This window comes from Hirundo rustica, chromosome Z (genome assembly GCF_015227805.2).
Source record: "Hirundo rustica isolate bHirRus1 chromosome Z, bHirRus1.pri.v3, whole genome shotgun sequence".
NCBI classification, from domain to species: Eukaryota; Metazoa; Chordata; class Aves; order Passeriformes; family Hirundinidae; genus Hirundo; species Hirundo rustica.
In genome coordinates this window covers 17,796,478-17,811,778 of record NC_053488.1, presented here as the reverse complement: position 1 = coordinate 17,811,778, position 15,301 = coordinate 17,796,478, and the positions used below count along the sequence as shown (strand labels likewise).

Sequence of the window (15,301 nt, the reverse complement as noted above, 5' to 3'; positions counted from 1 at the left end):
ATCCACATATTGAGCAACTCTGGAAAACGTTATAAATTTACACTCCTCTTTCAAGTGAAGACAAGCTCCAAGGCAAAGACGAGGCTCTTTTACCCCCATGAATCACAGTGGAAAAGCCTGATAACCTCACTGGCGAGGCTTTTCCGCTACCCAGTCTTTCAATCTGCTCACTTAACTGCCCTCAGACAAAGGTTTCCTTCCTTCTACCAAATAGTTTTGGGGTAAGCATCCTGTTTTAGGTTCTTCCACAGTGATTTATTGTAAAATCAGGTGTTGAAAATAAGTGTAGGGATCTATTTTTAACTATGAAAGAGTAATGGTCTAGATACCTACTAAACAGACTTTGTTTCTTAGACACAAAGATGTGAGAACTTTGAAATTTACCAAAAAAAAAGAAGTCCTGTTACACTGGACCTCCAAAACCTGAAAGGGAGGTTATAGCCATGCTTGAAAATTTGGTACTTTGCATTTATATCTAATTTTATCTTTTCAAGGAAAAGGGGTGTCTCTTGATTCTGGCACTTTTACATCACAGGTTGGTATAGCAGGCTAATGTAGTTGCAAGCTGAATCATGTTGATCCTTTCAGATGTAGAACTTTTAGAGGGGTCTGAGTACATAGAAGTACTCTCTCCTGCCTTCCCAGAACGTCATTCCTTGCATCTCTATTGCTGTATGCACATGCATTGCCTCTTAAGGAAGAGAGGTGAGAGGGAAATTCTCTGTGTTGCATCCCTTCGCTTCACTGAGTAAGAAACTAGGTGGACTGGAGTTTCTATTCCTTCCCAGAGCTACAGAGCAAGAGCAAGAATGGAATATTCAGCCTGAGCTCAGGGCTAGTATATCCAAATTCATGCGCTGGCTTAGTTAGCATCTTCCCTGGTGGAGGAGATAATGAAGGAAAACTGCCTCCACCACCGCTAGGCTCCTGGGTTTATGGACTTCTGAAAGATTGTGTCTCGGTCCTTATCAACAAGTATTTACAGCCACTGGAGAACAAGGCACATGATGGATGTTTTACACATCTAGATATCCTCAGGAACAAAGCAAAAATCTCATCACTGGTATGGTGATGGCTCTGAGGCTGAATCCAATTGCAGACCACTAATCAAAGCCAAATCCAGGCAGAGCAAGTTTCATGTGAGGACAAGGAGAAGCAACTGGATGAACATGCAGAAAAGAGGTATCATTAGCAGCTTTTCTGTTACAGAGCCCTCCATGATAAAGGTAATTTTTCATGTATAAGACGATGATGTATCTCACAAGCTGGTCTGGGACAGACACAAAACTCAGCAACAGACTAACCACCCAAAACTCAGCACTGTCAAAAGTTCACGTAACTCTTCACTCATCTTGCCATCTCCCAGACCAATGATCAGCAAGGCATACATTTATCTTTTAGAAAAAATTCTAAGCTTTAATTCTATATCCTCCACTAAAATGCTTCTCCCTCTGGACAGAGGTTGCATTAACAAATACGTGCCAACTTGTATTAATTTTAATTAGTATGCTACTGGAAGACAACAGGGACTATGCCAATGAGGAGAGTGCAAAATCTTACCAGTGAGAAACAACATGGGAGTCATGTTATTTAGAGGGGATTCACCAGGCTTGTGGTGGATTACCTTTGTTAGTAGGATTTTCAGGAAGAGCACCTCTCCATACATCCAGAACTGAATATCCGGCTCCATCACAGCAGAAGGCATGTTGCCAACTTGCATGGTTGCAGAGATAATCTCCCAAAACTGTAATTAAAATTACAAAATCTGTCTGAATCTTATAACTGCCTGAAACTCAGCAGTATAAACTTTGGTGTTCCAATCATTTTGGCCTCAATATGTCCAACTACAACTTAATCACAGAATACTTTGGGTAGATAGGCATACATGAGAAGACTAACTACAGTGGTTATAATGAGTACTACTAGAAAAGAAAGTCAGAGGAAAGAAATGAGGGAGTGAAAGAAGGGAGGAAAGAGATCAAGTGAGAAGGAAAACAGAAATTGTAATGAATTTGATGACAGCACACTGTACAAACCACAATTACTTGGAGTGTATATAAAGGAGAGGCTTTGCATTTCTCCACCCTTGGCTGTGATCTGCTTGCCATTTTTGCCAATGAGTGAGCAGTACATGTGCCTTTTGGGCAAATATGTTGTCCAGAGTTCATTCTCTGCCCTGTGAACTGCACTTTCACAGTGCACTACAGTTACTGACCTTGCCAGGAATTCCTGCCCTGAGTCCTGCATTTCTCCCACATGTACTGCAATTCCCCTGTCTCTGTAAAGGCAGGCTGATAAGAGTGTGAGACAGACATACCACTGGCACCCGAGTCACGCTTACAAAACCACTCCTCATCTTTAATTCCTGTAGCCCTGAGCATACTCTCCCTGGCAGTGATCACTCTGAAACTTGGATGTTGCCCTTTCTAACCAGACCAGTCTGTCTCCCATCCTTGTCCCTGAGGTAGGCAACGGCTGTCCTTTTCCATTGTCTCCTGTGAGGGCTTTGATTACCGTTTCCAAATTCTTCATGAGGTACTTGCAGTGCTTTTAACAGGACAGGAGCTCAAACTCTCTTCCTCTGATCTTCTGTCCAAAAGGACTTCATCACCATTTCCTTGTCTCCTCTCATACCCTAAAATGGTACAGATTTCCTTATTTTCCTATATCAACACTGTTCCCACAGACAGAAAGTTTTTCTTCTGATCTCTTCCTGGATTTTCTCCACATGTCATAAAATTACAGCATGGAACTCATTGAACAGGGTATCAATTTTATAGATTCACAGAGACTGTATAAACATACATAATTTATATGGACATTAAGCCCACTGAAAATTATCAAAGTAAACAGCAAAATAAACAAATGAAGCTAATTTCCAAACCAAAGCCCACACAAACCCTCAAGACATAACAACTCTGGTGTTTCAGGGTTTATACTGATCTCTAACTAACCAAGCTTAGGATGAGACCTGGAGCAGAGGGCAGATAATCTCACATCTGCTAATAAAAAGTTTCTGCACTTCTTTTCAATTTCAAACATGGGATACTGAACCAAATGGATTTGGTTTTTCATCCCACCAGTGTTTCATTGCTCCGAAGAGATGCTTTAGATTTCTTGTTTATCTCAGTTTTTTTGTGTTTTTTTTTTCAGGATCGTCCAACTCAAGCGCTTCCCCTTGCCTTGCTCCCCCAGCCCTCCTCATCCCTCTAATCTCCACAGGGGTTTCTATATTAGTCTGAGTGGCTGGATGGGTCTCAGCCTCCATCTGGGGGGGATTAAACTTAATTTATCCTCTTAATTCAGCAACAATTTCTTTACCAAATCCTCTTCCTAGCTTCGCCTTCGCCCCAGCAGTTGGCTAGCATTTCAGCCCCGTAACTTCGGGGGGGGGGGGGGGTAGATAAAGGAAGAAACACATCAAATGCCGACGCTCCCTGTGGAGGGCAGCACTGGAGCTGGGGTCCCGCAGGGCGGAACGGGGCCGAGGCCGGGGGAAGGGCAGGGACGGCAGAGGTCCCCGCTGAGGGTGGGGTGGCACACCGCCCCACGGGACCCAGGGGTGGGTCTTGAGCGCTCTCCCCGCGGCCGGGGCCGGGCTGCCGAGCGACCCGGCCGGCACGGGGGGGGTCTCCCGGCAGGGGACGCCGCGACCCCTCCGCCGGGGCTGGGTCGGAGGAGCCGGGGCGGCGGCGCCCCGCGGGGGAGGTGCCGAGCCGTGCCCCGCGCCGGGCGGCCCTAATCCCATCAAAGGGCCGGACCCAGCCTCCTCCTCCCTTCCATCCGTCCCTCCCCGTCCCTGCCCGGCGCGCGTCCCAGCCCCGCTGTCCGCTCCGCTCCGCGCCGGTCCCGGCTCCGCTCCGCACCCGGCTGCCGCCCGGAGGGGACGCGCGGCGGCGCCGGCGCCCCTCGCCCGCGGCCACGGCCCCCGGCTCCCCGCTCGGGCAGGGGGACTCGGCGCACATGGAGGTGCCGGGCGGCCGTCACCGCCTCTGCCTCGCCTTGGTGCTGCTCCTGGCTTCGTGCATCGGGTGCGCGGCCACGCCGCGCAGGAACATCCCCCGCCGGCAAGGTAGGACGGGCGGCAGCGCCGGAGCAGGGGTGCGCGCCCCGCGACACGCTTGCACCGCCAAGTTCCGCGTTGGCGCTGGGGCTGCCCCGGCCGGGCACAGGCGGCAGCCCCGGGTGGCAGCGCCTGAGGTCGGGGCGCCGCGCCCCGGGTCGGTGAGCGCGTCTGGGCTCTTCCCTGCGAGCCCCTGCCGCCCTCTCACGGGGAGGAGAGGATGCCCAGGCAATGGCAGGGACCCGCGAACTTGCGGGGTCGGTGTATGACCCGTTTTCTCCCACATGTTACACCCAGTGCCGGTGGGCGCACTCGATTTACAGACCAGGACCGGGCTGCAGCTACTGCGGAAGAAATAGGCAAAAATTTTATCCGGTTTTCCCTGGATCCCGTTACCTTCCGCGCGGCGTGAGCAGAGTTAGAAAGCCAGGTGAACCTCTAAGCCAGTCAGAGGTGACCTGTCGGGAAGGCTCTTCCGTGGCTGTGACATTTATATGTGTGGCAGCAAATGACCTAAGACAGTGAGTAGTAAATGTGAAAGAAAAATTACTAGAGAAGCAATGATTTTGTCCCAAACCCATAGCTATCGTGTACCAAACATGATGTGGTGTACCTCCTGGTGCTGCTCCTGGCTGAGCGCTACCCGTGTCCTGTGGGAGAGCTCCCACGGCTGTTGGCGGGAGGTTTGCGCGCTGATCGAGGAACTCCTGCCCAGTCCTTAGAGGCTGAAAGTAAAAACCCTGAGTCTGTTAAAACCCTTTTACAGTCTGCAGCATATGAAACAGTAAGGTAAAATGTAAACAATGAGATGAGATACAGTGCATGGTGAAGTTTGACGTTCTGTATACATTTCAAATTGTGGTGCTGAGAGAAGATAGCTCCGCCTGGGACTGTCTCAAACACGGACTATCCTGGAGTCTTTGTGACCAACAGCGACTCTTGTCACTGAGTACACTAAGATCAGTTCAACTGACCGTACAGAAAGCTTACTAAATTCTGCTTCATCCCACGAAGTGTTTTTAGCTTCAGATCCTCTTCGTATATAGCTATCCCAGAGGATTGATTTATCCCAGTATCTAGTATTCCAGACTTTTGCTGCTGATTTTTAGAATCACTATTGTGCCTTTTCTTGCTCATATGAGAAGAAAACAAATGTCCATACAGGTAGAAACTTAACAGTTAAATACAGCCTGAGCTTAAACCCCTTACTGGACAGATGGCTGATTTTACTGGTCTGACCTTGTCTCTTAGGGATCTAGTCTCATGATCCTTGGTTGTCATAATAGCTGCCATTAAGCACTTGAGGAAATTAGGCAGACAGTCTTTGTGAATGAGGTGATTAGTAGCTTGCATTAAAAATACTGGATATGAGAAGCTGGGGAAGCAAATGTGTAAATATTTTAAAATATTCCTTGACTGTACCATATTGTTTTATTTGTTTCCCCTAGTCACACAGGAGACACCTGGGAAAAATGTACTTCTGTGCGTTAAATTAAAACGGTTTAAAGCTTGGGAACTAACTGTAATGTTGTGAAGTAAATGAATTAATTTGTTAGTATTGTGTTTACTTTTCCTATCACAGATTTTATGTTAATTTTTTATAACCTGCTTCATATTCACTGACTGCTTCAATCATTCCTTTCTTGCTGCTTTTGCTGTGTAAGAAGTAAATGAGTTTCATTGGGCAATTTTTTTTTTTTTTTTCAGAATCTGTGCAAAAATTTGAAAATCTACTTGTAGCAAGATTTGAAGAGGGAAATCCCCCACACAGTTTGTGTGCAGCAGTGTGTGTGTGTATATATATATATATATATATATATATATATATATATATATGATTTAAATCCCATCTGCATTTTGCAGGGACTGTTGGAATTGAGGACTCCCAAGAATCTCATGACTGGGTCCTTACCATGAAATATTGCCCTCAAAACATTCAGAACAGGTGTAGTTTCAGGTAGCTGGGACTAGCTACTCTCTCTGCCTTTTTTGCAACATATCATATGCAGGATAGATAAGAATGGAAAAGAACTATCATTTACTCACACATCCAAAATTACACATTCAGTGAGTAAAGAAGAGATAAGATAGTAAAGAGTTCTTCAGGATTTTTTTTTTTTCCCTTTCATTTTGTCCTTTTAATAGTGCTAGAAGTGAGACTTGTACAGAATTTTAACTGAGGTGAAACCAAGAGGTTATATCAAGAGAGAAGTCATAAACCCATTTGATCATCAATAACAGAATCTGGCTTGGGGGTCCTGTGGATCAAAATACAAAAAGATAGTAAAATGGATCTCCATTTTTCCCAAGTATCAGTTCAGGACTTAGCTTACAAAGATCAGTTTTGTAACCCCAAGAAAGCAGCAAAGTGAGAAATCTGTTTGTGAAGTTAAAAATGTATAGTAAAATCGCCACAAATGCAAATTCTTAAATTAATCTTCAGGGAGAAAGGCTGTTGTAGTCAAGTACAAGACATTCTGATGACTGCTAAAATAATTTGAACATTTATTTACAGTTACATAATACATTTTCTGGAGACAAGGAAATGGGATGACAGATTCTTTGGGAAGGGTTTAAAACAAATCCTTAGACACCGTGTGGTGGTTAGTATAGCTGGGAACAGATTAGCCTGGGATTCTCTATATCTTGTACTCCCAGAAGCTGGCACTCATACTGCTGCTTTCACATTGTTTTCTATCTTTTGCCTTCTGCAAAAGGTTTTTCACCATTTCTATTTCAAGTTTCAACTGGCTGAAGAATAGAGAGTCTGAAACTAGCTCCCAATCTGTTACCCTGCTACTAATATAAACACAGTATTTAATTTTAATGGTTGTCTGATTTTAGAGAATTTGGGGGGAAAAAACTGACCAGTCCTGTGGATGTTCACAGCACAAAGTTATTGCACTGTATTGCATTGATGCTTCTTTAGTAACATAGTATAAAATTCCAACGCCCTGTAGAATAATAAAATGGGTGAGTTGGTCTGCATGGAGAATAAAAATAATCATATCTGATGCTTAGGAATGCTTCTCCTTTTACAAATACATTAAGCTTGCCAGCTAATATAAATAAAGAATTTGGCTTGTATCTCTTTCCCAGATGTCCATAGCAGTAGACATCACTGGCTCTCAGTGTAAATGCGGGAGGAATCAGACCAGTTAAAGTCTGAAGACTTTACAAGAGCGTAGCACTCAATATCAGGGCCAGAGTTTCAAAAGAGTACAGATCCTTGGTCAGCACTACAGTAAATGACTTTTTTTTTCCAAAGGATTTGGCATGGGGATACTTAAATTCTTTAGAAAATCTGACTATAATAAGATCTGCTACATAAGGAACACTTGAAAGTCTAGCCGTATTTATGTATCAAAACAGGTCAAACTGCCTTGAAATCAGGTCTGCAGATATGAAAAATTCAACAGTCTTTGGGAAAGAAGGCGCTTATTTAAGTTTTTAAATATTACAGATTTTTGGAACAACAATAGGATGAATTCATATTCACTGTCATAATCCCAAATGTAAAGCGTGCAAGGGTAAGGTTGATTTGCTGCTGGATGTGAAGTGTCTGAGAAGAGCAATGACTGTGAAGCTGAATGATTCCTAATGTGAGGGATGTAGAGCTGTCAGAGACAGTGCATATCTGTGAGCTAGAACTAATAAAGAAGATGTGAATAATTTATTTGAGGAAAGATTAGTATCACCCTCTTACAGTTTCAAAAATGTCTGATGTCTTCAACACCAATAAAATCAAGCACTAATTATATATGTATTGTTTGTCACCTTCAGATGTAAGTTGCATCACAGCATTATGTGACATTCTCATTTTGGACTTGCTCTTGTACCTCTGGAGTCCATGGCTGGGTAAATTCTGAAAACTGATCAATCTCATCACCACCTCATGCAGATATGAGCATTCCAATAATACTTTCCAGGGCAGCAATAGGAATGTGTTGAATTCAACACTTGAGCATGTTACTCTGTGTGTCATTGTTACTAATTTTGAAGTATGTTTTCTGACTTTAGTCTCACTTGCAGCAAAATATCTTGTGTCCTTTCCACCATGAATTGCTATCTTCCTCTGTACAAGGAAACTTGCAGTAAATGTTTTTCATTGGCACCCTTTTGCTAATATCCATGTCTGAAATGACTATTCAGGCATCCACCAGTGTTCAGAAAGGTAAACTTAGCTAAGACAGTCTATACCAGATACTGGGGTTCACAGTGATGCTTTGGAGAGGAGGGGTTGTTTTGGAGTTAGGGTACTAGAGTGATCCTTGGGAAATCTGTCTGCCTTGAGTCTGTCACAGACTGTCTTTGATGGCTTGCCAGTCCTTCATGGGCCAGAATTTCATTTTTAAAAATGGGATTAGGGTGGTTTTATGCTTTTACGCTTTCCAGCCATGCCACTTTAGACAGTGGTAAGACTCCTATAGGGTGCTCATCACAGCTGTACGCCAACTTTAGTCAGTGCTTCCTGGCTTTAACTGGGTCAGGATATATAGGTGATTTTCGTGGTGTCTTCTGGTGTGGCTTGCAGAAAAAAACACCCTCTTTTTCTCTCAGTGACACTGGTCTGGACAGGATACAGCACTGCGTACTGTTTGCAGCTCATTAGAAGTGAACACATCCAACAATCACACCTTAAACTCAATGGCAGAGATTCTGAGTGTCAGTCACCCAAAAGACATCCTGAGGAACAAGAATAGTACCTTGCTTTCTTAAACCAGAAAATGTCAGTGCATGAGTTCTTTTCAGTGCCCCTCATACTCACGGATTAGCTCAGAGTATACTTGGAAGCTGTAACTCCTTAGATCATGCTTATATTGGGATTCAAATTTTTGCATGTTTCTGTTTATGCTGTTTTAATGTGTGTTTATGGTCTTTTTATGCCTTTTTAAAAATTGAAAATAAAATTAATTAAAAAAAGGTGACTATCATTGATTGCTTCATGTCCTCAAAACAGGACTGATAGGACCTTTTCACAACTTTTCCATCACAAGGAAATGAAACTCTAAAATGCTTACAGAAAGTTTTTCATATTAAAAAGTCATTAAAGGGTATTAAAGATACCTAAACAAACATCCATCAATAGGTCTTTGAAGAGTTTATTATTTCATTATTGAATGTACAGTTCAGTGCCATATTTATCAGTGAATATGCGATGGTGGTCTATGATCACATAACAAAGGGCTTCCTAAATCACAGGGACACGGGAGATTGTTAGATGTGCGATCTTGAATAAAATTTCTTAATTGTTTTCTGTGCAAAAAAATTATCTAAAAAAAAAAAAAAATTCCCCAAACCCAAGCAAATTCTTTGTTACTAATTCCAACTGAAATGAAATACTTTTGGGTAAGGTTAGACAAGATTTGATTTCCTTTTATTTTTTTATTTCTAGTGAAGATGCTTACACATGACTGCCAAGTTAATTATTTCATATAACAAGATCATCCAAACTACGCCAAAAGCTCAACATTACTTTTTCAGACTTTTCAGAGCCACTGAGCTGAGAACAAGCACACCAGAATTCATCTTTGAAAGTAACTGCTTCAGGAGGGCATAAGCCACTGAAAATTGAAGGCTTAGGGGGAAGGCTTCAGCACAATCAGGTACCTAACTCAAACCTAGATAATCATATGCTGTGTGATGATCCATAAAACTCTGCAGGTGAGGGGTGTATAGTGTGACATACACCAAGGTCTTGTCAGTTCTTCTGTTGAACATAGGGTTGCTATGGGTTTACATAGGGTATAGGGTTTACAGAAGAGTAAAGACTCCTGTTGAGGAAAGTCCCTCAGGATACTGGCCTCTAATGAAAAAGGAATCCACACAACATTGATAAAGGGAGCCATTTGTTCAAGAGCAAGAGGACAGCTATGTGTCATCAGCAAAAGGGAAAAACCCTTTCTTCTCTTGGGTTGGATCCCTGTAGGTGGATAGCCAAAATGCATTGGCTTTCTTTTCTTAAAAAGATGTCTCACTCAAGCATCACCAAAGTTACCCTGGATAATTTTTTAGAGCTAGGAAATATAACCGATATGCAGGTGCTAACATCTGAACATGGCTTTCTGAGTCTATGCCCAAGTAGTGAAAAGGTGTCTTTCCCCTTAAAAATGTTAACCTTACCCCTAGTAACACTTCTTCTATAGCAATGCAGGTAGCAGCTGTGTCAAGAACAGTTCTTCTGAGAAGTGGACCACTGGGAAGTGGCTCTGAGTTTCCCCATGTCCTCAGAGGATAGTCAGTCCAGTGTTATTTGCACAGAAAGACCTCTGAAGCTGAAAGAATCCCAATACACAGTATTCTTCACACCTCTCTCAATTTTAAAAGTAGCTTAAAATTGATGGCATCTATGAAAATGATGGTATATATCAATACCTGTGTGCATTTGGAACTTGCAAAATTGTCTTTCTAAAATGATGGGAAATGAACATCCTGTGAATAATGATCATGCTTCTTTCAAATACAGAAATCATTCTGATCTTTCTGCTATGCCAGAGGTATTGTTGCACATACGAAGTTTTAACTCAAGACTGGCTTTGCGTTGCTGAGGTCAAAAATCTTCTGATAAAAAATCCTAAGGGCAGAAATTACACAGTATTTCACTTAAGTTTAATTGCTTTTATGCATGAAAAATTTCAACTAGAATATCATTTTAGGAAAAAAGAAGCCAAACTATGAACAAAACCTGTCAAAGTGTAGATGATGGAAAGTACATGTCTAGGACCGACATTTTTGTGGTTTGAGATTGCAGAAGCCAGAATCTGTTCCTTGGAATTGAACTGTGAGGTATTTTTCATATTCTGCTTTCTAGACAATTACAGGAGAAGGTAATATTTCCAAAAGTAAGCAGGCATTTTATGAAGGTGGCTGTTTACAGAGATGTTGGCATTGCAGCTGATACTCCAGCCATGCATGGAGATTGGTGTCCTGCTGGCATTTTTAGTTCCTGTTCCCATTTCATTATGTTCTCGTTTCCACGTGAACCTGCGCAGTACAGGTTGCTAACGTTCCCATCTTTATTATCAGTCACTATGGCAGAGTTGAACTTTGCAGCCAAGAACTGTTTCTCAGTCCATGCGTGTGCCAAGGGTCTGACTCAATAGGGTGAGATGAGGGCCTTCCAGCCATTCACCCCTACAGAGCCATAGGGTCACATGATGGAAGAAGAAACATGCAGAATATAGGCAATTCTTTCAGAGGCTTCTGGAAAAAGAACAAGACAGCACCTTAAATGGGTTTAAAGGAAAAAAAAAACTAACAAAAAAACCCCCAAAACAAAAAAACCCAAGCTGTTTGGACCAGCTGATGCCAAGTAAAGGGCATGGTTTGCATGATGTAGCCCCCTGGTAGAGGTTTGAGACAAAGGGTTGGACTCTACAGGTTGCAGAAGACAGTGTGGCCATGGAGCAGGGAATGTTTTCAGAGGATTATAGAGCATTAGATATTAGCTCTGTGTCATGTGCTCTTTCCTCCCCTATGTGTTTGTTCTTTATGCAGTGATGTATTTGCATGTCTCATTGTCTCTTGCCCCGAAGAGAGTTTTGTCTTTCCCTGTCAGTCTCTTAATTCTCACATTCTGCTGCTTGTTACTGGTTCTTTGAGTGCACAGGCCATGTCCCATACGAAGTAAGTGCAGGGATTCAGGTTTAAAAACCACAGTTACTTCAGTCAGTAGAGACAAAGAATTTCCACTGGTTTTACTGATAGTACTGGTGAATGGAGAGACTTGCTGACTGCAGAAGGTATTGAAATTATCCCATTTCTTATGGAGGAACTGAGTTGGGAAGGAATTTCCTGCTCCTTGAGAAGATCCCAGATTTTCTTTGGAAGTGACATACTTGTGGACATCATACAGATGTATTTAAGTGGTGGGGGAGTAATGGAGATGGAGCTAGGCTTTTCTCAGTGGTGCCCTGTGACATGGCTGGAGGCAATGGACACGAAGGGAAAGCAGGAAATTCCCTTTAACATGAACAAATAGTTTTTCACTGTGAGGGTGACTGGGAATTTAGGCTGAGAGGTTGTGGAGTCTGTGTCCTTGGAAATACTCAAACCTCCTTATGCAAAGTCTTGGGCAACCTGGTGCAGCTGAGCCTGCTCGGAGCAGGGATTTGGACTAGGTGATCTTCAAATGTGCCATCCAGCCTCACTCCTGTGATTTTGCTGGGTGTCACAAGGATCTCCTGAAAACATCTGTTTCAGCTCTCAAGTTGAGCTTCCTTTGAGGTCTCCTCCACCTGGACTCCTCCATGGACTGAAAACACCAACTGGACCAACTACTCTGCTTTCTGCAGAGAAATGAGTGTTTTCTGGCATGGTGATCAGTATAAAGTGTTTGGTGGGAGGTTGCTACACTTCGTGTTGTGTAGCTCTATGAGGCCTGCGCCAGAGTCTCAGGGATAACCAACCCACACGCTGATTTTTGTAATACTTTCTGGGGCGGGACCAGATCATTTGTGTCCATGAATAATGAGCTTCAAAACAATCACTCAGGACTTGGAAGGATTGTGGGAATCCACGTGCTGCACGTTGTGTCCTCCCCCTGCACGTTTGTTTCCTGTCACATGGTCAGCTTTGTCCTCTTTACGCTTTAATAGTTTTGCATGTGTGTACATAATGCATATGATTGTCTGATTGTAATTTTTTACTATCTGACCACTTTTCAGGAAACTTCCCTTTAATTATTTTCTTGTACCTTGGGTTTCAGCAAGAAAGAAGTGTGTAGTTGATAAAGTGAACCAATTAAGGCACATCAAGGAGAGCACTTTTCAACTATCGTGAACAATTTTGCTATGTGTTCCATTGAGATAATAAGATTTGGATAGCAAACACCTGAAAAATAAGTGCTGTGAATTGATGGGAAAATAGATTTTTGAGTTACTTATTTGGCATTTTTACAATTTCACTGGCCTCTTTTGCTTTTTGGAGTGCCATGGTTTGTGAAGCTCCTCTATGCTTCCTAGCACCTCAGATGCATAACCCATGAGAAAAAAGAGGTTGGGGGAGATGCCAGGATATGCTACTGCCACGCTGGTTCCTAAGCAGCCCATCCCATTGATCACTAAAGTCTGTTGCATGGACAGGGCGACATACTGTTGCTTGATTTCAGCTACCTTCTGGCACTAAAGTTAAATATCTTAGACATGTTTTTTCAAAGTTATTTGAATACTGCCGAAGCAGCTGATGAGAAGGCAGGCCGAGGCAGGGCAGGCAGTGTGCTGGCAGCAGGGAGGGCTAGCTGCAGCCTACCAGTCATCGGGCACATCCACAGGGACAAGGCAAGCTGGAGATCAGACAGGAAATCCCGAGCCAGGAAAAATGTTGAGCTTTGCGTTCAAGTAGCTTGTGGGCTGGAGAAGGGAGAAGTGAGTCTCAGTGCTGTCCCTTCTCCTAGAACAGGAACCTGGCTACTAACTTCCTCTGCCAGTCCAAGGTGCTGCAGAGATATCAGGAACTAGGGCAGCCATACCCCAGCACCGGGGCTTCAATGGGCAAAGCACAAGCCTGGTTTTAGAGGCGTGAGTGTTAGATTTTTGACTCAGACTTCCAGAAAGGCACTGGAAGTTATGCAAGTGGAGTGTCTTGGTGGGTGTTTTTACACACACCTCTCATTTCCTCTGGAAGTGAAAAATGCATCCATTAGGTGAAGTATTTCACCAAGTCATCCAGGTGCAGGTACAGGGTATGCACTTATGCTCTTGGTGTGAATCAAACTGGCCTCTGAGCAGTAAGTATTAAAACCATAATCCTGTAAGATTGCCTAGAGATTGCCTGACATGCTCATTTTGACTACGGCATGACAGATACAAAATAGACCTTTAGTCAGAGATGTGATGTCCCCTGCTTTTTGTAACCTTCAGCACCAGGAATTCTCCAAAAGTGAGTCCAGGGCAAAATCATCCATAACTAGAATTTTTTCAATATAGCTCTTGAAAAAGGTTTTTTAGCTCTTTTTCACTTCTGGAGATCACTGTTGCACTGTACAGAGCTCCCCTCCTCTCTCCTTCTCTTTGCTGCAGCTGGAGCCTTCCTGGGAGCAAACCTTGCTCCGGGAAGGAGTGTAGAGAGCTTCCCCTTGCTGCCTTTCTGCTCAGTGATCTGCAGGGCCAAGGTACAGCAGGAAAAGCCACAACAAAGTCACCAGTGACATTGTGCCTGTTCATTCTTAATGGGATTTGTGGTGTTGCACTGTAGCTTAAGTTCTGAGCTTTGTCTCCTTCATTCCCCTTCCCTGGGCTATAAAAAATCCCAGTGGCTGTCACCTCAGATGTCCCTGGGGGAGATAACAGGTGCTATATAAGCATCAGCAAAACATCACATGAGTCCAAGCTTGTTACTTATTAAAATGTTGAGAAATTTTTTTCATTGTGGTTTCTTTTGCAGTATTTTTAAAGGACTAATGAAGGTCAGGTTAGTCTCTCCAAAGATTTGTGCCCTGTAGTTTGAACCAAAAACCCATGGTGCCTTTCTGGGGCTCATCTCACCTGTCATTTCTGCTGCAGGATCTGATGCAGTGGTAGGTGATTCATTCAGAGAAACAACTACCAAGATTTTTGGTGTGTGGATGTTGCTGCTCTGGGTGCAGAACCAGGACAGGCTGTCTGAGATTTTCCAGTTTCAAGTCCTTGTTCTTTGTAGTTGTTGTGGCTGTGAAATTCTTGCTCTCTTACGTACTACTGCTGGGCAGTGGGAGCTGGAAAAGACTTCAAAGAAATTTAAAGATGGCATATTTTTTTCATTTAGAATTTCTCGACCTTTTCACTTCGTCATCTTGTCTTCCTTCCGCTGTGGGGTTTGTATAACTTTTGGTCTGTAAAATAAGGGGAGCAAAAGACCTTGTCACTGTTGATTGTTTAATAAATAAGAATTTCACCAGTATTTCAGTGAGAGAGTGAATGGAGTTGTCTACACTTTGTTTCACCTCTTGGAGTGGACAATCTTTTTTCCCCTTAAAAACAGCTATTGATAACATAAATAAACAGCAATGATAAAATGCTATTTTGATAAAATGCTATTTTAATAAAATTCATGGTGAGTTTTTCTGTGAATTGGTGAACACAAATATTGTTTCAAACAGAAGAAATTCAGCTGTGTTTCTGGAAAGTGGTTGTTTTCAGTGTTTGGGGTTTTTTTTGTTCCCCCCCCCCCCCTTTTCTTACATTGTGACATGTTAATAGTGACAGCCAGCATTTTATAAACAAGTTTCCCTTGTTTCATGGCACACAAATGGGAGACACC

At 43.0% G+C, this 15,301-nt stretch overlaps 1 protein-coding gene across 2 annotated transcripts in view; it reads left to right on the top strand.

Annotated features, from left to right (window-relative positions):
• The first annotated feature begins 3,953 nt into the window (after positions 1 to 3,953).
• Positions 3,954 to 15,301, top strand: part of EGFLAM (EGF like, fibronectin type III and laminin G domains) — a 76,804-nt gene continuing 65,456 nt past the window's right edge. The window contains exon 1 of one of the 2 annotated variants that reach the window (XM_040090061.1): positions 3,954 to 4,072. In XM_040090061.1, coding sequence (XP_039945995.1) covers positions 3,964 to 4,072 — 109 coding nt within the window. In that variant the 5' untranslated portion in view covers positions 3,954 to 3,963. The remainder of the gene's footprint in view (positions 4,073 to 15,301) is intronic. The other variant, XM_040090062.1, reaches the window with a different exon arrangement.